Here is an 18228-nt window from a genome sequence, read left to right on the forward strand (position 1 = left end):
AGTATCCTGACAACTCTGTTATGGACATGGCCATTAAAACCTCTAGTTTGTAGTGGTACGTTGAATGCAAAATCTTTTACCATTACGGAACAGTTTAGTGGGCCCCTTTAATGAGCTCTATATATTTAAAATGCCTATTTCCTGTCTGAAGCTAGAAAAACACTAAAAAGGAAAAAAGGAAAAAGCTAAAGACTGAAAACTTCTGCTTTTGTTTAGTCTGTGGTAGAATTATTGATGTTGCTTTCATGATCAGTGATTGATTTAAGAGTATTTTTCTTTGTATTGTATTCAACATTGATTCCTGTAGCTATAGTTCAGTTATTTTGAGCATTGAGTGAGCTTTTGTTTGGCCTGTATAGAATTCACCTTGTAACTATTATGATTTGTTAGGTCTATGTGCTTAGATTTAGGCCTTGCACCAAGGACCGGATTCAAAGGACATTGGGAGAGCATCTATGTATGGAAAACTGGGAAGCATTGACCCAGAGCAAGAACATTAAATGTTTTATACAGGAGACAGGACTTTATACATGTTATTACATGGCCTGTGTGCATTGAAAAAAATTACACCTACTTAGAAACAAGAGAAAGTTTCATGTATGACATTTCTTGTATGCATGCAAGGATACTAAGAAAGATCACTTGCTTAGAAGCCTAAGGCTGTGTAAATTTATTTGGAAGGAGGTCCCATTGAACAAAGTGCAATAGGATGCGCAATAAACATATAATAGTAATGGGTGGTATGTGGCCAGAATTATAAGGGTGGTAGTTATTAGGCAGCAGATTTTCCATCCATGAGATGGAAAGTAAACGTCCATACCGTTTGATCAAGAGAAGCATGAATATAATTTGAAAACAGAACAGTAGTAGTTCATAAAACAGGAGGACAATATCTGGCTTCTGGAATTATACTGGTCGTATACATGATTGCATCTGTTTGGACCAAAGTGCCAGTGAGGGCCTAGTCTGCGAGTAGGAACTCCACAATCATAAAAACAATGCATGACTTGTTGTAATATTTATAATGTATAACCTTTGAAGTTATAAACCTCCTTTATCCGAATCAAAAAGCAGCCTCCAACTCAGTGTGGTGGGCAATCATGTTACAATTTCAAGAGCTTTAATATTGTGAACAGTGGAAGTATGGAAGAACCAGTTGCAATTAATAAAAATGGCTCCACTTCCTATTTGTTAAAAAAAAGCAACACCAAAACTATTGGCTCAAATTGCCTTCTGTCCACAGAGGGACACCACTGGATGCAACTTACTGTCCTCAGGCTTTGGGTGAAAAGTATTTTATTTTGTTTTGTTTTGAGGAAGCAATAAACTTAGGCACATTTGATCTGAGAAAAACAACTGCATGACTAAGTTAGGCTTCCTTGGTGGCCTGGACAGATTTTTACCATGGCCTCAATATATTTTTCCATATTTGGATGCAAACCAAATAGTGAGTCTCGGCCAATTTTCTGTTGCAAGAAAATCAAGGCATTTCCTACATGAATAAAGCTACTTGATATAACCTATATTATAACTCTAAATTTTGCCTATATGACATGGCATCATTCAGTATCTGCGTATATACAACATCATTGCACTTTGTGCATATTTGATTTTCATCTTCAAAGTTCTGCTTGCCTGAGTCATAGTCCTGTTATGTCATGAATTCAAAATAATTAAAAAAATCAGAATTTCACATATCAAATGTCTTCTTTTCAAGTAAGCAATGGTTCATTTCATTTAGGTATTTTTGTACTTCCTTATTTCAGGAGTTTTGTAGCAGCAGCATTGAAGTGTTTGGTGCCTTCTTGCTTATTTTTGGCTGAAATTTTTGTCTTGCTTAAAAACAATGTTTTCGCAATGTGCGAAAAACAACTTACTGAATCAGATCTCTCCTTTTTTTTTTAATGTTGAGACACCTGGTCTGAAATGCGAGCCAAAGCAGGCCAGAAGACTTGTGAGGAGAGGCACACCCTTAATCAACCACATAAAAAGGAATATCAAAAAGTAAGGATAGTGGCATGCAGAGAAAAGTTGAGAGCCCTAGGCTCCTCCTTCATTCCAGTTCAATATCCTTATTTTAAAAACCTGAGTGTTTTCCTAAAGCCAAATTGTGTGTGTGTTGCCAGTTCATTTTTGCTGTTGATAATACATATCTCTCCAGCTTGGTTGGCACATGTTTAGATTACTGAGTTTGTGTTGGGTTTCACGTTGAATATATGAAGGTCCCTTATGCTGAGTCAGGCCACTGAGCCATCTAGCTTTGCACTGACGTCTCGAGAGCCAGTGTGGTGTAGTGGTTAAGAGCGGTAGTCTCGTAATCTGGGGAACCGGGTTCGTGTCTCCGCTCCTCCACATGCAGCTGCTGGGTGACCTTGGACCAGTCACACTTCTCTGAAGTCTCTCAGCCTCACTCACCTCACAGAGTGTTTGTTGTGGGGGAGGAAGGGAAAGGAGAATGTTAGCCGCTTTGAGACTCCTGAAGGGGAGTGAAAGGTGGGATATCAAATCCAAACTCTTCTTCTTCTTCTTCTTCTTCTTCTTCTTCTTCTTCTTCTTCTTCTTCATGCAGTTGGGAGAAAAGGAATGACAAACCTAGACAGCATCTTAAAAAGTAGAGACATCACCTTGCCAACAAAGGTCCGTATAGTAAAAGCTATGGTTTTCCCAGTAGTGATATATGGAAGTGAGAGCTGGATCATAAAGAAGGCTGATCGCTGAAGAATTGATGCTTTTGAATTATGGTGCTGGAGGAGACTCTTGAGAGTCCCATGGACTGCAAGAAGAACAAACCTATCCATTCTTAAGGAAATCAGCCCTGAGTACTCACTGGAAGGACAGATCGTGAAGCTGAGGCTCCAATACTTTGGCCACCTCATGAGAAGAGAAGACTCCCTGGAAAAGACCCTGATGTTGGGAAAGATAGAGGGCACAAGGAGAAGGGGGCGACAGAGGACGAGATGGTTGGACAGTGTTCTCGAAGCTACAAACATGAGTCTGACCAAACTGCAGGAGGCAGTGGAAGACAGAAGTGCCTGGCGTGCTCTGGTCCATGGGGTCACAAAGAGTCAACATGACTAAACGACTAAACAACGACACTCTTACAGTTGCTCTTCAGGTTCTCAGGCGCAGGTCCAGTCATCTGATGATGCCAAGGATTTGAACTTCGAACCTTATTTATGCACGGGGCTGTGGCCTTTCTCTGTAAATAGCAGTCTTTCAAACAGTAAAGTAAGCATTTGACATTGGGTTCTTAAATTGCCACAGAAGTATTCTGTAGGCCACAACCTAATACTGATAACTTCCAACCCCCTCTTATCTTATGTACTTAGGACGACTGTTTCCAGGGTGTCATATTAGAGCGACTTTGCATTGCTCAGAGTACATGATTGGCATACTAATTTTGTGTTCATGTCCTGTTTGGGCTGCCCATAGGCATCTGTTTGACCACCGTGAGGACAAAATGCTGTGCTAGGTAGGCCTTTGGTCGGATCCGGCAGTGCTCTTACATTCTTATTCTAAATTTATGCTCTTGCCAGGAATGCATGATGATGACAGAGGGCTGAATGCTTGTCATACAGAAGTTCTCATGGCTGGAGAAGATGGTTTTCTTAGATTCTTGTGGTTCTTTTCTGAGAGTTCATTGATGCACACTAGGGAGATTCCAGCTCAATTCATATGAATGCAGGACTCCTCCTGGTCTATAGGACTATTAGTCTCCAAATCATTGCACACAGTGTACAAGGTTCTAGTTTCAGTTCATGGTGTCTCTCATGAGAGTGTGAAGTCAGCTGCTGCCAGAGGCATTGACAAGCTGATGCCAGTCACAGCAACTAATAGCAGTATGTGGAAAACAAAAAATGATTGGCAGTGCTTAGAGGAAAACTGTGGGTGTTTATTCATTTGACAAAGGCTTACCTTTTACTTCTAGATTCTTCTAATTATATATTTGGATTCCCCCCCCCCCAATCATTTCACATCGGATGTATTTCTCCCCTGAAACTGAGAAACAAGGCTATCCTAAATTTCCAGAAAGTATTCTGTTTACTGTCAACATTGGTTAGTAAAATACCAGATGGGTGCCAGGACACAGTCTAATAAAATATAAGGAAAAGGGATCTATAACTGCTTGATATAGTTATTTCAGTCCATCAGGATAGATAGAGAATTGGGAGGATTACAGGCCCTTTAATCCAAACTCCCCACAACCCAGTGTCAGAGAAGTTTGGATTGCATCCTAAACTGGGAAAGCAAAAGGTGGATGAATTTAAGGTAATCCAATTCTATCTGTTTCGACAACATTCTGACTTGTGATGTCAGGAGATACAGAGATAAAGCATCAGTGTGTGTGAGAATGCTTTGGAACCACAAACAGTTTGGTCTTGGAAATTTTGAGTTTGAAGCAGCCACGAGAAATCTGAATAAATATAATAGGTGGAGAGCCAGACTGGGCAGTGCAAATGTTGAATGTCTGTTCTTAGATGGTTTTTCTTCTGCCTATCAGAAGAATCATCAGAACGTAGAGCATAATGAAGTTGGGTTGGAAGGACCTAGACAGAACAGAGACCCATACATTAGCTAGCAAGATAATATTTGACAAGGATGCTTTCAATAGACTGCAGAAAGAGGAGGACAGACAACCGTATAGTTGGAAGCAAGAGAGTCAAAGTGAAAGGGTTACGGCATGTCTCAGGCATGTGGTGATTAAGGAAAGTATACAAATCAGCCAGAGGTTAGAAGAGTCCAGGGATAGGTTCTCCATCCCCTCCAAAATGGGGGAAGAACTTGGAATGTTTGATAAGGAACAAGCTGGGGATGGGGAGAGTTATAAAAGGAGAATCATGGTAGCGGTTAAGATGGAGTAGGGTGAAAGGGGAGAGTAGCTGTCTTCTCAGAGGATAACTGATGGGGAAGGAGGAAAGGACCGAGAACAATGGAGGAGAACGAGGTGAGTGCCTCAGCAGAAAGTGAGGAAGAGTTGGAAAGGTAGACCTTAGATGGAGAAGATAGGCCGGGTGTTAATTAGAGTGGTGTAATTATGTTGCTTTGGTGGGGAGGATGGCATAGGAGAGGAGACTGGGTGAACTGCACTCTCCTTTATTTAGACTGTAATTAAATTTTGAACATAAATATACAATTTGTTGGCCTAGTAATTTTGTTTGCCAATCCTAAACCTTGTTTCAAGTGTGTGTGCTTTTTATTTAGAAATAATAATGCATCTCTTTGTGAGGTATTTCCTAAAGTAGCTTGTATTTTTGCAAGTATAATCCTGAGTTCCCCCCAGTGTATGTTCAATTTAATGGTGTATTGGCATAGTAGCCCATTTTTCTAATTGCTTTTTAAAAAGCGATAATTTGACTGTTGTATGTAGCGGTTCTCCAAAGATAGATATTATTAAGGTGATGAACAGCTCTGTTTGGCTTTATGCTTATCAGTAACCTTTACTCATAATGTGATATTGTCTGAATGTCTTATTTTGTTCAGCTTTCCCTAGCCCTGATGAAGCCTTAGGCTGCTGTTTCTTTGAGTTACTGATAATTTTTTATCTGATTAACTGACACATTTAGTTGAAATCAGACACAGCCCTTAGGCTGGGCATGGATTTAATTTAAAAAGTATCAAAGGTTTGCACTGTGTGCTGTTTAATCATCATGTTTATCAGGCAAGGAAAAATTACCGGAAGGACCATAGGGAGAGGGTTATCTTAAGGAGCAGTAGCTTGGGAAATTGACAATAACTACAAGGTAATTTACTGCTAACTTTCACTTTCATTAATATAACATTTCCCACTAATAATTACAGTGCATGTAATATACTAATTAAATGGAAAGCATTATCACTAATTTTCTTCTTGCTGAACTCAAGGAATTGTGTAACAAGAGGATTAAAAAGCATGTGTAGTTATACTGTGTTTAATCCACTAGCAAATTGGGCAGCCCGTAGAATTTTGTTATTGCATTCAGTTACTTTCTTATAGCAGTTATTATGGTCTCTATTTTGGAATTCTTCCTATTTGATCTTATTTGGCAGCAAACCATTGAAGCTCAACCTGGAACCTATGGTTTATAACAACTATAGCTTGGTTACAGATACCCCCTTTTGAGGGTGACGTGCTGGAGAGAGTGGTAGCTGAGAAATTGCTTGAACTCCTAGACTGAAACAAATTACCTAGACTGAATCAACCTTTGTTGCCCTGATGGACCAGCAATGGGAAACTGTGTTTTGGCCCCATGGTCTTCCTGCTGGCGTGTACTCCAGGGTACAATATTGTCCTTGGTGCTGTTTAATAGAAAAGTGAAGCCACTGGGTATGCTCACTCAACATTCAGGTAAAGTACAGATAGTGGTTGGCACACAAAACACTATATCAACAGTCAAGGTGGCAAAGCTTTCAGGACTCTTCATACAACCACCAAACAGTTACGTAGTTCCAATTTTCAGTGAGGAACGCATGTTATCCTGCTGCAGAAAAAAGAATAGACTCTTGTGACAAATTAAGTATACTCTGGTTATCTCCCGCTTAGACTACTTTAATGTGTTCTATGTGGGACTATCTTTGAAGGTGACACAGAAACTACAACTAACCCAGAATGCGGCAGCTAGACTGGTGACTGGGAACGGCTGCCAGGACCATATAACACCGGTCCTGAAAGACCTACATTGGCTCCCAGTATGTTTTTGAGCACAATTCAAAGTGTTGGTGCTGACTTTTAAAGCCGTAAATGGCCTTATCCCTGTATACCTGAAGGAGCGTCTCCACCCCCATCGTTCAGCCTGGACGCTGAGGTCCAGCTCCGAGGGCCTTCTGGTGGTTCCCTCACTGTGAGAAGTGACGTTACAGGGAACCAGGCAGAGGGCCTTCTCGGTATGTATGTAAGCAAGAACCATAGAGTTAGAAGGGACCATGAGGATCATCTTGTCCAGCCCTCTGCAATGCAGGAATCTTTTGCCCAACACCCAAAGCCCTGAATTAAGAGCGTCATATTCTTCTGACTGAGCTATCCCTTGTTAAGGTAGTGGCGCCCTGTGGAACACTCTCCCATCACATGTCAAGGAAATAGACAGCTTTATGACTTTTAGAAGACATCTGAAGACAGACCTGTATAGGGAAGTTTTTAATATTTGATGTCACATTGTGTGTTTATATTCTGTTGGAAGCTGCCCAGAGTGGCTGGGGCAGTCCTGTCAGACGGGGTACTACTACTACTAATAGCCTACACTTTTGTGGACTTGGTTTTCAGTTGCTATCCATGTTGTCAGTACTTTTGAGGCTTGATAGCACTGGCATCATGGTACATTTGATTGACATCCTATGCCCTTATAAAATGTGGGTTTTGGGGGCGGGGGTTATTGGGTTGTTGTTTTTATTTTGATTATATATTTTGTGGTTTAATATTTTGATTTTATTTTGTGAAACACCCCAAGACCTCCGGGTATAGGGCAGTATATAAATACTAATAATAGTAATACATGAATGTACCCTTTCATAACACCTTTTCCACACAAAATAATACTATGTCACTATGGTTACTGTTCTGCACACTCACTGCTGCTTATCTGAATGGGTTCTGCTCTGTAAATTTTGAAGTGCATGCTACATCTTTGTTCTGAGGAGATCACATCAAACAAGCAACCCCCCCCCCAAAAAAAAACCTGCAATGCTGTGGTGTTACCATGATGACTGCGGAATATCATGCATTTAACTTAATGGTACTAGTGGTTAACGAGTTGGACCTGTGTGTAACAATTTAAGATAACCCTGTAGATATTTATATTGTGCATTTAGTCGCCGCCTTAAGCACTACAGTCAAGTAATGAAGATGATCACTACTTAAAGCAATGCCTGCTTTTTCAAGTTTAGAAAGGATAGTTTTTTTTTCCTTAAAAAGAAATAGACTTTTAAACTTACAGCTACTTTCAAAATGTGTTGTACTAAGTTTTTAAGACACTATGCGTTCATTCAGTGATGAAGAGACTAATATGGCTACATATTTCTTGTTAAAATATTACTAGAATGGGTAAATACTGGAGATGCAATAGATAATGACTTACTAGTGTTTAAACATTGCCATTGCTGTGTCCAACTCTGGGGGCGGGGCGGGGGGAGATAATTTATGTTGCATAGCTCAGGGTTGGCGAACTTTTTTGACTCAGTGGGTCAAATTTGACATCTGGGCAATATAGTTGATATGTTGGCACCTGTCACTCACATAGTGCCACTGAATGGTGCTCTGATGGTGTTTCCTGCTTGGCAGGGGGTTGGACTCGATGGCCCTTGTGGTCTATTCCAACTCTATGATTCTATGATATGTCACCCAGCCCTAACCAGCACTTTGAACTGGGCCAAGAAATAAAACTGGAGATGGTGCTAATTAAATAAGACTGGAATAAGATGTTTAGAAAAGTAGATAGCAGAAATTCATCTAGCTGCAGCACTGTTGTGGATTTCAGTAGCTCCCAATGATTGCAAAGGCGAACATTTTTATGACTTATAGCTCTGATATGGGCATCATTTGTATGTAGGGCAATTGCCAGGGTAGGTGGGCAGAGTTTTGTCTCTGTGTTCCTGATTATGGGCTTCATTTGTCATGTTTTCCCCTTTTTATACCTGAGGGTGAGTGAAAGTCAATACAATCCATGTTATTGAATACATCATTAACTTATTTTTTACTGGTTTTTGTGTGTATCTCTTCTATTTCAGGATGAGGAGGGTGTGGAAGGTGTTTCTGTAGGAGCTATTCTTTCAGACTACCAACGGGTCCGTGTAGAAGACGTGTAAGTAAAATTACCCTCTGTGTTACAATGCATGGTAAGCAAGTCATAGAAGCACCTTTAAGCTATTGCTGCTTTTAATAAAAAATGTGCACTTAAATCAAGTTAGGATTCCAGAAAAACTATCAGAATTTCGAAAAAGAAATATTAAGATCTAGTGTTAAAAATTTATAGGATGTCTAAAATGTATAGGATATTATTAGATTGGGAAACTAAAGAAGAATTTGTGAAATCATCTATGATCAAATGGGCACAAGATGTGGATCATAATTTTGATCCAAACCTGTGGGAACATTTGTGGAAAATAAATTTGAAATTCACTGCTAATTATGCATTGAAAGAGAACTGTTTAATAATGGCCCACTTGATGCCAAGTAAACTAGCTAAAACGTTTAGAACTAAAAGGACCTATGCTGGAAATGTAAAGAAACAATTGGCACATTTTATCACTCATGGTAGGTCTTGTAGAATAATAAAAGAATTCTGGGAGATGGTTTATAACAAATTTAAGAAAGTGTTTAAAAGAATGTTTCCTAAAAACTCAGAAAGCTTTTCTTCTGGGAATAGTAACAATAGAAATACCAACAAATCAAACTAATCTATGGATGTATGTGACTATAGCTAGTAGCACAAAAGTAGAGAACTGATGTAGTACCATCAAGAGAAGAATGGCACCTTAAAATATTAGAATATATAGAACTTGCCAGCTTGACAAATAGATTAAGAAATAAAGATGGTAAGAATTTAAAAGAGGGTAAAGGTAAAGGGACCCCTGACCATTAGGTCCAGTGGTGACCGACTCTGGGGTTGCGGCGCTCATCTCGCTTTATTGGCCGAGGGAGCCGGCGTACAGCTTCCGGGTCATGTGGCCAGCAGGACTAAGCCACTTCTGGCAAACCAGAGCAGCGCACGGAAACGCCGTTTACCTTCCCGCTGGAGCAGTACCTATTTATCTACTTGCACTTTGACGTGCTTTCAAACTTCTAGGTTGGCAGGAGCAGGGACCGAGCAACGGGAGCTCACCCCGTCGTGGGGATTCATAGAATCATAGAATAGAATCATAGAATCATAGAGTTGGAATAGACCACAAGGGCCATCGAGTCCAACCCCCTGCCAAGCAGGAAACACCTGACATATGGTTGTCAAGCCTCTGCTTAAAGACCTCCAAAGAAGGAGACTCCACCACACTCCTTGGCAGCAAATTCCACTGTAGAACAGCTCTTACTGTCATGAAGTTCTTCCTAATGTTTAGGTGGAATCTTCTTTCTTGTAGTTTGGATCCATTGCTCCGTGTCCGCTTCTCTGGAGCAGCAGAAAACAACCTTTCTCCCTCCTCTATGTGACATCCTTTTAGATATTTGAATATGGCTATCATATCACCCCTTAACCTCCTCTTCTCCAGGCTAAACATGCCCAGCTCCCTTAGCCGTTCCTCATAAGGCATCGTTTCCAGGCCTTTGACCATTTTGGTTGCCCTCCTCTGGACACGTTTCAGTTTGTCAGTGTCCTTTTTGAACTGTGGTGCCCAGAATTGGACACAGTACTCCAGGTGAGGTCTGACCAGAGCAGAATACAGTGGCACTATTACTTCCCTTGATCTAGATGCTATACTCCTATTGATACAGCCCAGAATTGCATTGGCTTTTTTAGCTGCCGCGTCACACTGTTGGCTCATGTCAAGTTTGTGGTCAACCAAGACTCCTAGATCCTTTTCACATGTACTGCTCTCAAGCCAGGTGTCACCCATCTTGTATTTGTGCCTCTCATTTTTTTTGCCCAAGTGCAATACTTTACATTTCTCCCTGTTAAAGTTCATCTTGTTTGTTTTGGCCCAGTTCTCTAATCTGTCAAGGTCATTTTGAAGTATGATCCTGTCCTCTGGGGTGTTAGCCACCCCTCCCAGTTTGGTGTCATCTGCAAATTTGATCAGGATGCCCTTGAGTCCATCATCCAAGTCATTGATAAAGATGTTGAATAAGACCGGGCCCAAGACAGAACCCTGTGGCACCCCACTAGTCACTCTTCTCCAGGATGAAGATGAACCATTGATGAGTACCCTTTGGGTTTGGTCAGTCAGCCAGTTACAAATCCACTGAGTGGTAGCACAGTCAAGTCTGCATTTTAACAGCTTCTTTACAAGAATATCATGGGATATCAAACCGCCGACCTTCTGATCGGCAAGTCCTAGGCTCTGTGGTTTAACCCACAGTGCCACCCACGTCAAAAGAGGACTAGACATTACATATAGAATACATGCAGAAATATTATAACAAGAAAATAAGTGTAACAGACTGAAAAAAATATTAGTCAGCAGTAGATGTGACAAAGTGAGACAGTGTAAGATATGAAAATAATTTAGTAGAATAAGAAAAAGCAGTCAAAAAGACAACAGATAGGAAACCAGAGAAGAGTAGAAGGGAAGTTAAAATTAAGGTTTATAAGAGTCAGTTAAATTGTAGGAATAAATTATGTTGTTGTTGTTGTTGTTGTTATTTTCTCTTTCTTACTATTATGTGTCTGACTAACATATAATGCATTGATGATACGATAAAACAGAAAAGCAAATATATATATATTTTTAAAAAGGGTTGTGTAAAATAGAACATGAATTGCAACATGCTATTTGTACATACAGTGGTGCCTCGCAAGACGAAAAGAATCCGTTCCGCGAGTCTTTTCGTCTTGCGGTTTTTTCATCTTGCAAAGCAAGCCCATTAGCGGATTAGCGCTATTAGCGCTATTGGCAGTTTAAGGGCTAAAAACGGCTTTTTAAGGCTTAAGGGATTAGCGGTTTTGCTGCTAAAAGGCTTTTAGCAGCTTAGCGCTTCAGAAAAAGGGGTTTTGGAGCGGAAAAAAACCTCAAAAATTTTCGTCAATTTTTGTCTTGCGAAGCAAGCCCATAGGGAAATTCGTCTTGCGAAGCACCTCTGCAAACGGAAAACCCTTTCGTCTTGCGGGTTTTCCGTCTTGCGAGGCATTCGTCTTGTGGGTCACCACTGTACTTCACACACTGAAGATTGCTTTTTCTTTTCTTTGTGTACTTATCTACATTGAATGTGAATTCAATGTAGTACTGCTGTACTACTGCTGTACAATTCTTCTATACTAGCCAACATAAAATTGGGAAAGAGCTATAACCGTTCCAATTTTTTTACTGTCTTTGTTAACTTGCGTATTTGTATTGTTTTGCCCATTGGCTACTTTGCTTGGAGTCATTGGGATGTTTTTAAGACTTGGGTAAAAATGCTCTGCTTGAGGATGAAAGGTCTGATTGGACAAATATCATTCCTCTTATTGGGGAAATACTGCAGTGCATGCTTTTAATGTACACTTTGCTTGTAAAGGATTGTACCTAGGATGTAGTTGGAATTTTTATTATTTTAGTCTTTTTTCTCTATGCCTGTAAGATGCTGCTGTCAGATTAGAATGGGCTCTTTCCAATGCAGTGAGCAGATTCATTTGCCCTAACATATACTGAGACTATGGTTTTCAGTAATAATCAGACAAATTTCTGCTTAAAATATTTCCATTAGAGGTGCATCCAATTTTTTGTGTGGCCCACACTTCACCTTTCTGTAGCTTATATTTATATTCTGTCCATCTGCTTCCATTTGAGTGAAGAGGAAGGTGAGAACCATTGTAGGCTATTGCAGTCTATGCCTGGGCAGCAGCAATTTTAGCATAAGGTTCACCTGTGGACATCTAGATGCCCTCCTACGAGTGCAGGTTTTCACTCCTGTTATAATGAGTGAAGAAACATGGAATTGCTTCTTTAACCTGTGATGGTACTTATTGTCATCTAAAAATTAAGTACTGTTTATAGCAGGAATGGAGGACCACTGACCTTCATCATGTTTTTGGTCTCCATCTCCCATTAGTCCCAGCTAATATGGTCAATATTCAGGGATTGCAGAAGTTGTAGCCCAACGTCTGAAGACCTCTGGTGTCAGAACCCTGACTTAAAGTTTCAGGCATATTAAATGCCTAAAATGTATTGAGCAGTGTTCAGGGAGGGGGGGGGGGAGGTTTCTGCACTATCTAAGGAATATGGGGTGAAAAAAGAGAAGAATAAAAGGAACTGCATTATGCAGATTTTTGATGGTAAGAAAATAAAATTAAATACAATAAAAAGTTAGAAGCCAGTGGGGAGAGAGACACAGCATAAATATGATCACAGAACAGGCAAGAAAAATTCAGCAAGCAGCGCCGTCCTCTATGAAAACTTAATAAAGAAAGGTAGGAAATGGTATGACCAATTAAATGCAATACTCAAGGCAATATAGAACAAAGACTTGGCTTGATATTTTGTTAGTTGCAAGAGACAGTAAAGGGCAAGTTTTTGAATTGTATACATATGATTAGGAAAACCAAAAGTGGTAATGACACTCCTTGTACCTGATTAGAAGACTGAAGAAGGGTTAGCGGTGGTTCGCACGTCATGATAAGCTAGGCTTGCTTTGTGCACGCTGCTCGGATTGGGTCGACCCTTCCTTACTTTGCTGTGCTGGAATGAAATGAAGCACGGCCCCAGCTTAGTGCTACACACGATTTGTTTCTCTCCGAACCATGAAACAAAGCCCAAGAGAAGCCATGTTGTGTGCAGTCTACGTAAGGGTGGTAGGAAAGAATAGGAAGGAACAAGTGGGAGAAGCCCTTTCATATGCTGCTTGTGTGAAGGTATCTAGAGAAGGCAAGTTCAGTAGAAAGGAACAAGAGCAGGATCTGTGGAATAGCAGCAAAAGCAAAACCAAGGGATTTAAAATTAGAGAAAGAGGGAATACCAGAAACAACATAAATCAAGAGAAAACAGAACCATGCCCAAACAGCCAACATTAAGGGGTGTGTGTAAGAGAGTTCATGAAAATAAATTTATTTGAAACTGAAGAGCAATGACAAATAGAAGGGAAAATAAGTGGCAGCACCTGAGGTGAGCTGCAAAATGGCATGTCCCGAAAAGGGAAGCTCCCACGTTCATTTCAATGAACAACACCAGTTTGCATGCACATTCATTTCTGTGTATGAATTTGATCTCTCCACTTCAATAAATAGAACTTAGGCCCAAGAGATCTGTATTACAAAGATCTCAGGACTAGGCTGCTAGCATCTAGTGCAGGCACCCCTAAACTTGGCCTTCCAGCTGTTTTGGGACTACAACTCCCATCATCCCTAGCTAACAGGACCAGTAGTCAGGGATGATGGGAAGTTCCAAAACAGCTGGAGGGGCGAGTTTGGGGGTGCCTGATCTAGTGAGTAATCCTCACTAGCCATCCCTTTACAGTGTAGTCCTATGCGTTTCTACTAAGAACTAAGGCCACCGAGTTCAGTGGAATTCCTCCAAGGTATATAGCAGCTGTTCCCAATTAGCTAAGTACTGTGGAACCCCTGTTGTTCAAAAGCCAAGCCATGGACCCCCTACTTTTTGAAAATGTTAATACATCTGTGGTAGTTTTAGTTCTGTGAATGGCACCACTGTACCCTCCAACATGTCCCAGCGCAAAACAAGAGGCACGTCTTGTAGGCTGCACTGTTGCATGAGTCACGTGACCTGTGGGGGTGCATAGTGTCCAAAACCACTTTTTTTAAGGCACCACGATCTCATGTGAGAGGTGTGTCTGGCCACAATCTCACGTGTTCTGGGACGCTGTGCTCTCACACGAGAGCATGGCCATCCAAAATTGGATGTTCCAGACACTTGATGGGTATATAAAAGGATATATAAAAGGATGTCACATAGAGGAGGGAGAAAGGTTGTTTTCTGCTGCTCCAGAGAAGCGGACACGGAGCAATGGATCCAAACTATAAGAAAGAAGATTCCACCTAAACATTAGGAAAAACTTCCTGACAGTAAGAGCTGTTCGACAGTGGAATTTGCTGCCAAGGAGTGTGGTGGAGTCTCCTTCTTTGGAGGTCTTTATGCAGAGGCTTGACAACCATATGTCAGGAGTGGTCTGATGATGGTTCCTGCTTGGCAGGGAGTTGGACTCGATGGCCCTTGTGGTCTCTTCCAACTCTATGATTCTATGATTCTATATATGTGTCTTAGACCCCATGGGTGGGCTGTGTGGCCCCTCTGGGGTCCGTGGACCACCAGTTGGGTATACCACTGGTATGTAGGATAGACTTGGTAGGTTTACAAGGGGTGTGGTTCTTAGGTTTTGATGTCTTTGTCCCGATTTAACCTGTTTGATGGTTATATTGTCAATTAGTAGTTTGTACATACGCTTTGTTGTAATTAAGCATGATTTTAGTTTATTAATGTGATGGTAGCTCCTGTGGCCTCTTATGTATGAATTCACACATTCACTTAAACAAATGTGAGTTCCATTCAATTCAGCTGGTCTTATTTCTACTTCGTATAGTAGCAGATGTTGCTGGAAGTGCAATCGCCGTTTCTTCCTTTTACTGATGCAGAAGAAGAATTTGTTGGTGGAACATTTTCTTCAAGCTGTCTTAAGCTTCTGAAAACATTTCACAGTTTGAAATATTTTGGTTGTAGTTACTGTAGGAAGTGTGAGATACATAATTGCATAACCATTTTACAAATAGACAGGACCTTTTCAATGGCCACACCAGCACTAGCGGTTTATTTCTGGAAATGTTTAAACTTTCTGTAAAGTTGCCTCAGAAATAGCTTATACATACCTGTATAAAAAAGTACACAATACAATGCAGTTGTAAAAACCCACCTGCGGTATCAAATAGCAGAACCAGCAAATGAAAGTAGAAAAGACAGCTGAAGTACAGTGGTGCCCCGCAAGACGAATGCCTCGCAAGACGGAAAACCCGCAAGACGAAAGGGTTTTCCGTCTGCAGAGGCGCTTCGCAAGACGAATTTCCCTATGGGCTTGCTTCGCAAGACGAAAAATGACGAAAAAAATCGATTTTTTTTTTGCTCCAAAACCCCTTATTCTGAATCGCTAAGCTGCTAAAAGCATTTTAGCAGCAAAACCGCTAATCCCCCCCCTAAAAAAGCCGTTTTTAGCCCTTTTTTAGCCAATAGTGCTAATAGCACTAATCCGCTAATGGGCTTGCTTCGCAAGACGAAAAAACCGCAAGACGAAAAGACTCCCGGAACGGATTCTTTTCGTCTTGCGAGGCACCACTGTACTACATAAAGCTCAGGAGAATAGGACGGATTTCACCTGACGTGAAATAGAACAAAGTTGACACCAGTCAAACATGTCCAAAATTCGGGTACCACCACAGAAAAGGCTGTCTTCAGTAGCCATCCCCCTACTTCAGAACGGCAGGCACTTGGAAGACGACAAAATTGATGGTAGGTTCATGTGAGACAATTTGGTGTTTCAGATGCTTCAGACGAAGGCAGTTTAGGGCTATGAAACTATCTCACTAGAGACTCACCAGGCAAGCTCCATGTTGATTTTTCAAAGGCAAGTAAGGACATATTTTTAAGGAATGCTTTTAGGGAATGATTCTGGCCATTTGGTTGTCTTTTAAACTGTGCATAAGAACACAAGAAGAGTCTGCTGGGTCAGGCCAATGGCCCATCTAGCCCAGCATCCTGTTTTCATAGTGGCAACTAGGCAACTTATAGAAAGCATGAAAAAAGGATCTGAGCACAACAGCATTCTCTGCACTCGTGACTGGCAACTGGCAGTAGTCAGGGTCATGCCACCTCTGACAGCAGAGACATAGCTATCAATGTTTTCCCTTTTTTAAGGGAAATTCCCTTATTCCAAATAGGATTCCTCACAAGAAAAGGGAAAAGTTGACAGCTATGAGCAGAGATGGAGCATGGCTATAGGGGTTAGTAGGTATTGATAGCCTTAACTTCCAGGAATTGGTCTAATATTTAAAAACCATTCAAGCTGGTGATCATTATTACTTCTTATGAGAGCAAATAGCTGTGGAGAGATATTCTGAAATTGTAATTATGGATTGGATGCTGTGTTGCTTGTTGGGGGCTGCCTAGTCACAGCACAGGATATAAACTGCACTCTCTCTCTCTGAAATAAAATGAAATAAAGTAAAATATGGAAGCCAGTAACTTGACTTAAATCACTGACGAAAACACAACCACTTCAGTGAGCCCAGTAAAGTTTCAGACCAAAGTTTTTCTAACAGCATCTTCTGTGCTGCATGGCAAATTGAATTGGGAGAAGTTTCAAAAATGTATACAACATGGTTCAGGGAATTGCTGGTTAAATGGGGGAGAAAACTTAAAAATAAAAAAACAACAGGTGTATTGAAATTGCTGAGTATTCCAAAGGTAAGTCTTTGGATCCCAGCCCATGTTTCCACTTAAAAATAAATAAATGAATGAACAAAATATATAATAAAGGAAGTTCCAATTTTACTAGACGGCAGAACCATTAAAGCTTTCCAATTTATTTTATAACAAAATTCACTTTATGCTAGACTTCATGCTATTTTATATTATTTTTGCTAGAAAACGGAACACACTTCTCCATCCCCATACTTCATAATCTTACACTATTAACTTCACTAGAGTGAGTAATCCTGTTTAAGTCAATAGGGCTATTCACAGTAATAACACTAAAAACCTATGTTCTTGTTTATTAGTTCAGTGTCTATAGAAGGGAGATGTATGTTGTGTGTGCGTCTAGTGTTTCAACTAACATTACTTTTATTCAGAAATGTCTATGTATCCCTTGTTTAAAAATGTGCTTGTTTACTATATAATCAAGTTCTTACTCATGATTTGCCATTTTAAGATAGAACGTTGAATTCCATTTTAAAATCCCAAAAAGTGGGGTTTTAAAATTTTGTTTATTGAAATAAGGTCTACTTGAAATATTTTGAATACCTACAGCAGTAAAAAGAAACCCAAATAGGAAATTGGAACCTGAGAAACAGAACATACCACTGATTGGTATAGCTATTAGGTTCAATGTATTTGATATTAGCAATTTCCTGCACCTTGATTCTTTAAGGGAAATCTGTTAGCAGGGCTCAGCTGTGTTAGCTCATTATAAAATTATATTGGTTGGATCATGGCTTTCCCTGCACTGGTGGTAGAATCTCCTAGGTGTTCTGCTCAGGACACTTCCACTGGCCAAAAGTGAGGAAGGCCATTCTTGCCAGTTGTCCGTTCGCCCGTAGGACTCAGTCCCTCCCATACTGTTTCAGGAGGTCTCCTAATCCCCTGGAGCAAATTTCCAGGTGGAAGGAAGAATTGACAAAAATTGTATCCCCTCCCATTCCACAAGTGGGATTTCTTCTGGATTCAAAGCCTTCCATGAATGGCAGCCACCCTTCTGCTTGCAGAAGGCAAAGTCTAGACCCAGGCTATTGAAACAGCATTATTAAATTGATGATCAGTTTCCATATCACTTTTCATAAATGCAGTGTTTAATTATGAGGAGTTTTAAAGGGCTTGAGACCTGTTAGAGTGCATTTAACATGTCTGTTATTCTAAAATCTCTATTTTCCCCTCCACATTTTCAATGCAGGGATGTTTTTCAGGCCTATTTCTTAG

General features: G+C 40.5%; 1 protein-coding gene across 2 annotated transcripts in view; it reads left to right on the forward strand.

Annotated features, from left to right (window-relative positions):
- The window catches only part of DPH6 (diphthamine biosynthesis 6), a 234274-nt gene that overhangs the window by 40058 nt on the left and 175988 nt on the right, over positions 1–18228 (forward strand). For both annotated transcript variants that reach the window (XM_083452645.1, XM_083452646.1), the window contains exon 4: positions 8698–8771. In XM_083452645.1, coding sequence (XP_083308771.1) covers positions 8698–8771 — 74 coding nt within the window. The remainder of the gene's footprint in view (positions 1–8697; positions 8772–18228) is intronic.

Source organism: Podarcis tiliguerta, assembly GCF_965153285.1.
Source record: "Podarcis tiliguerta genome assembly, chromosome: 1".
NCBI classification, from domain to species: Eukaryota; Metazoa; Chordata; class Lepidosauria; order Squamata; family Lacertidae; genus Podarcis; species Podarcis tiliguerta.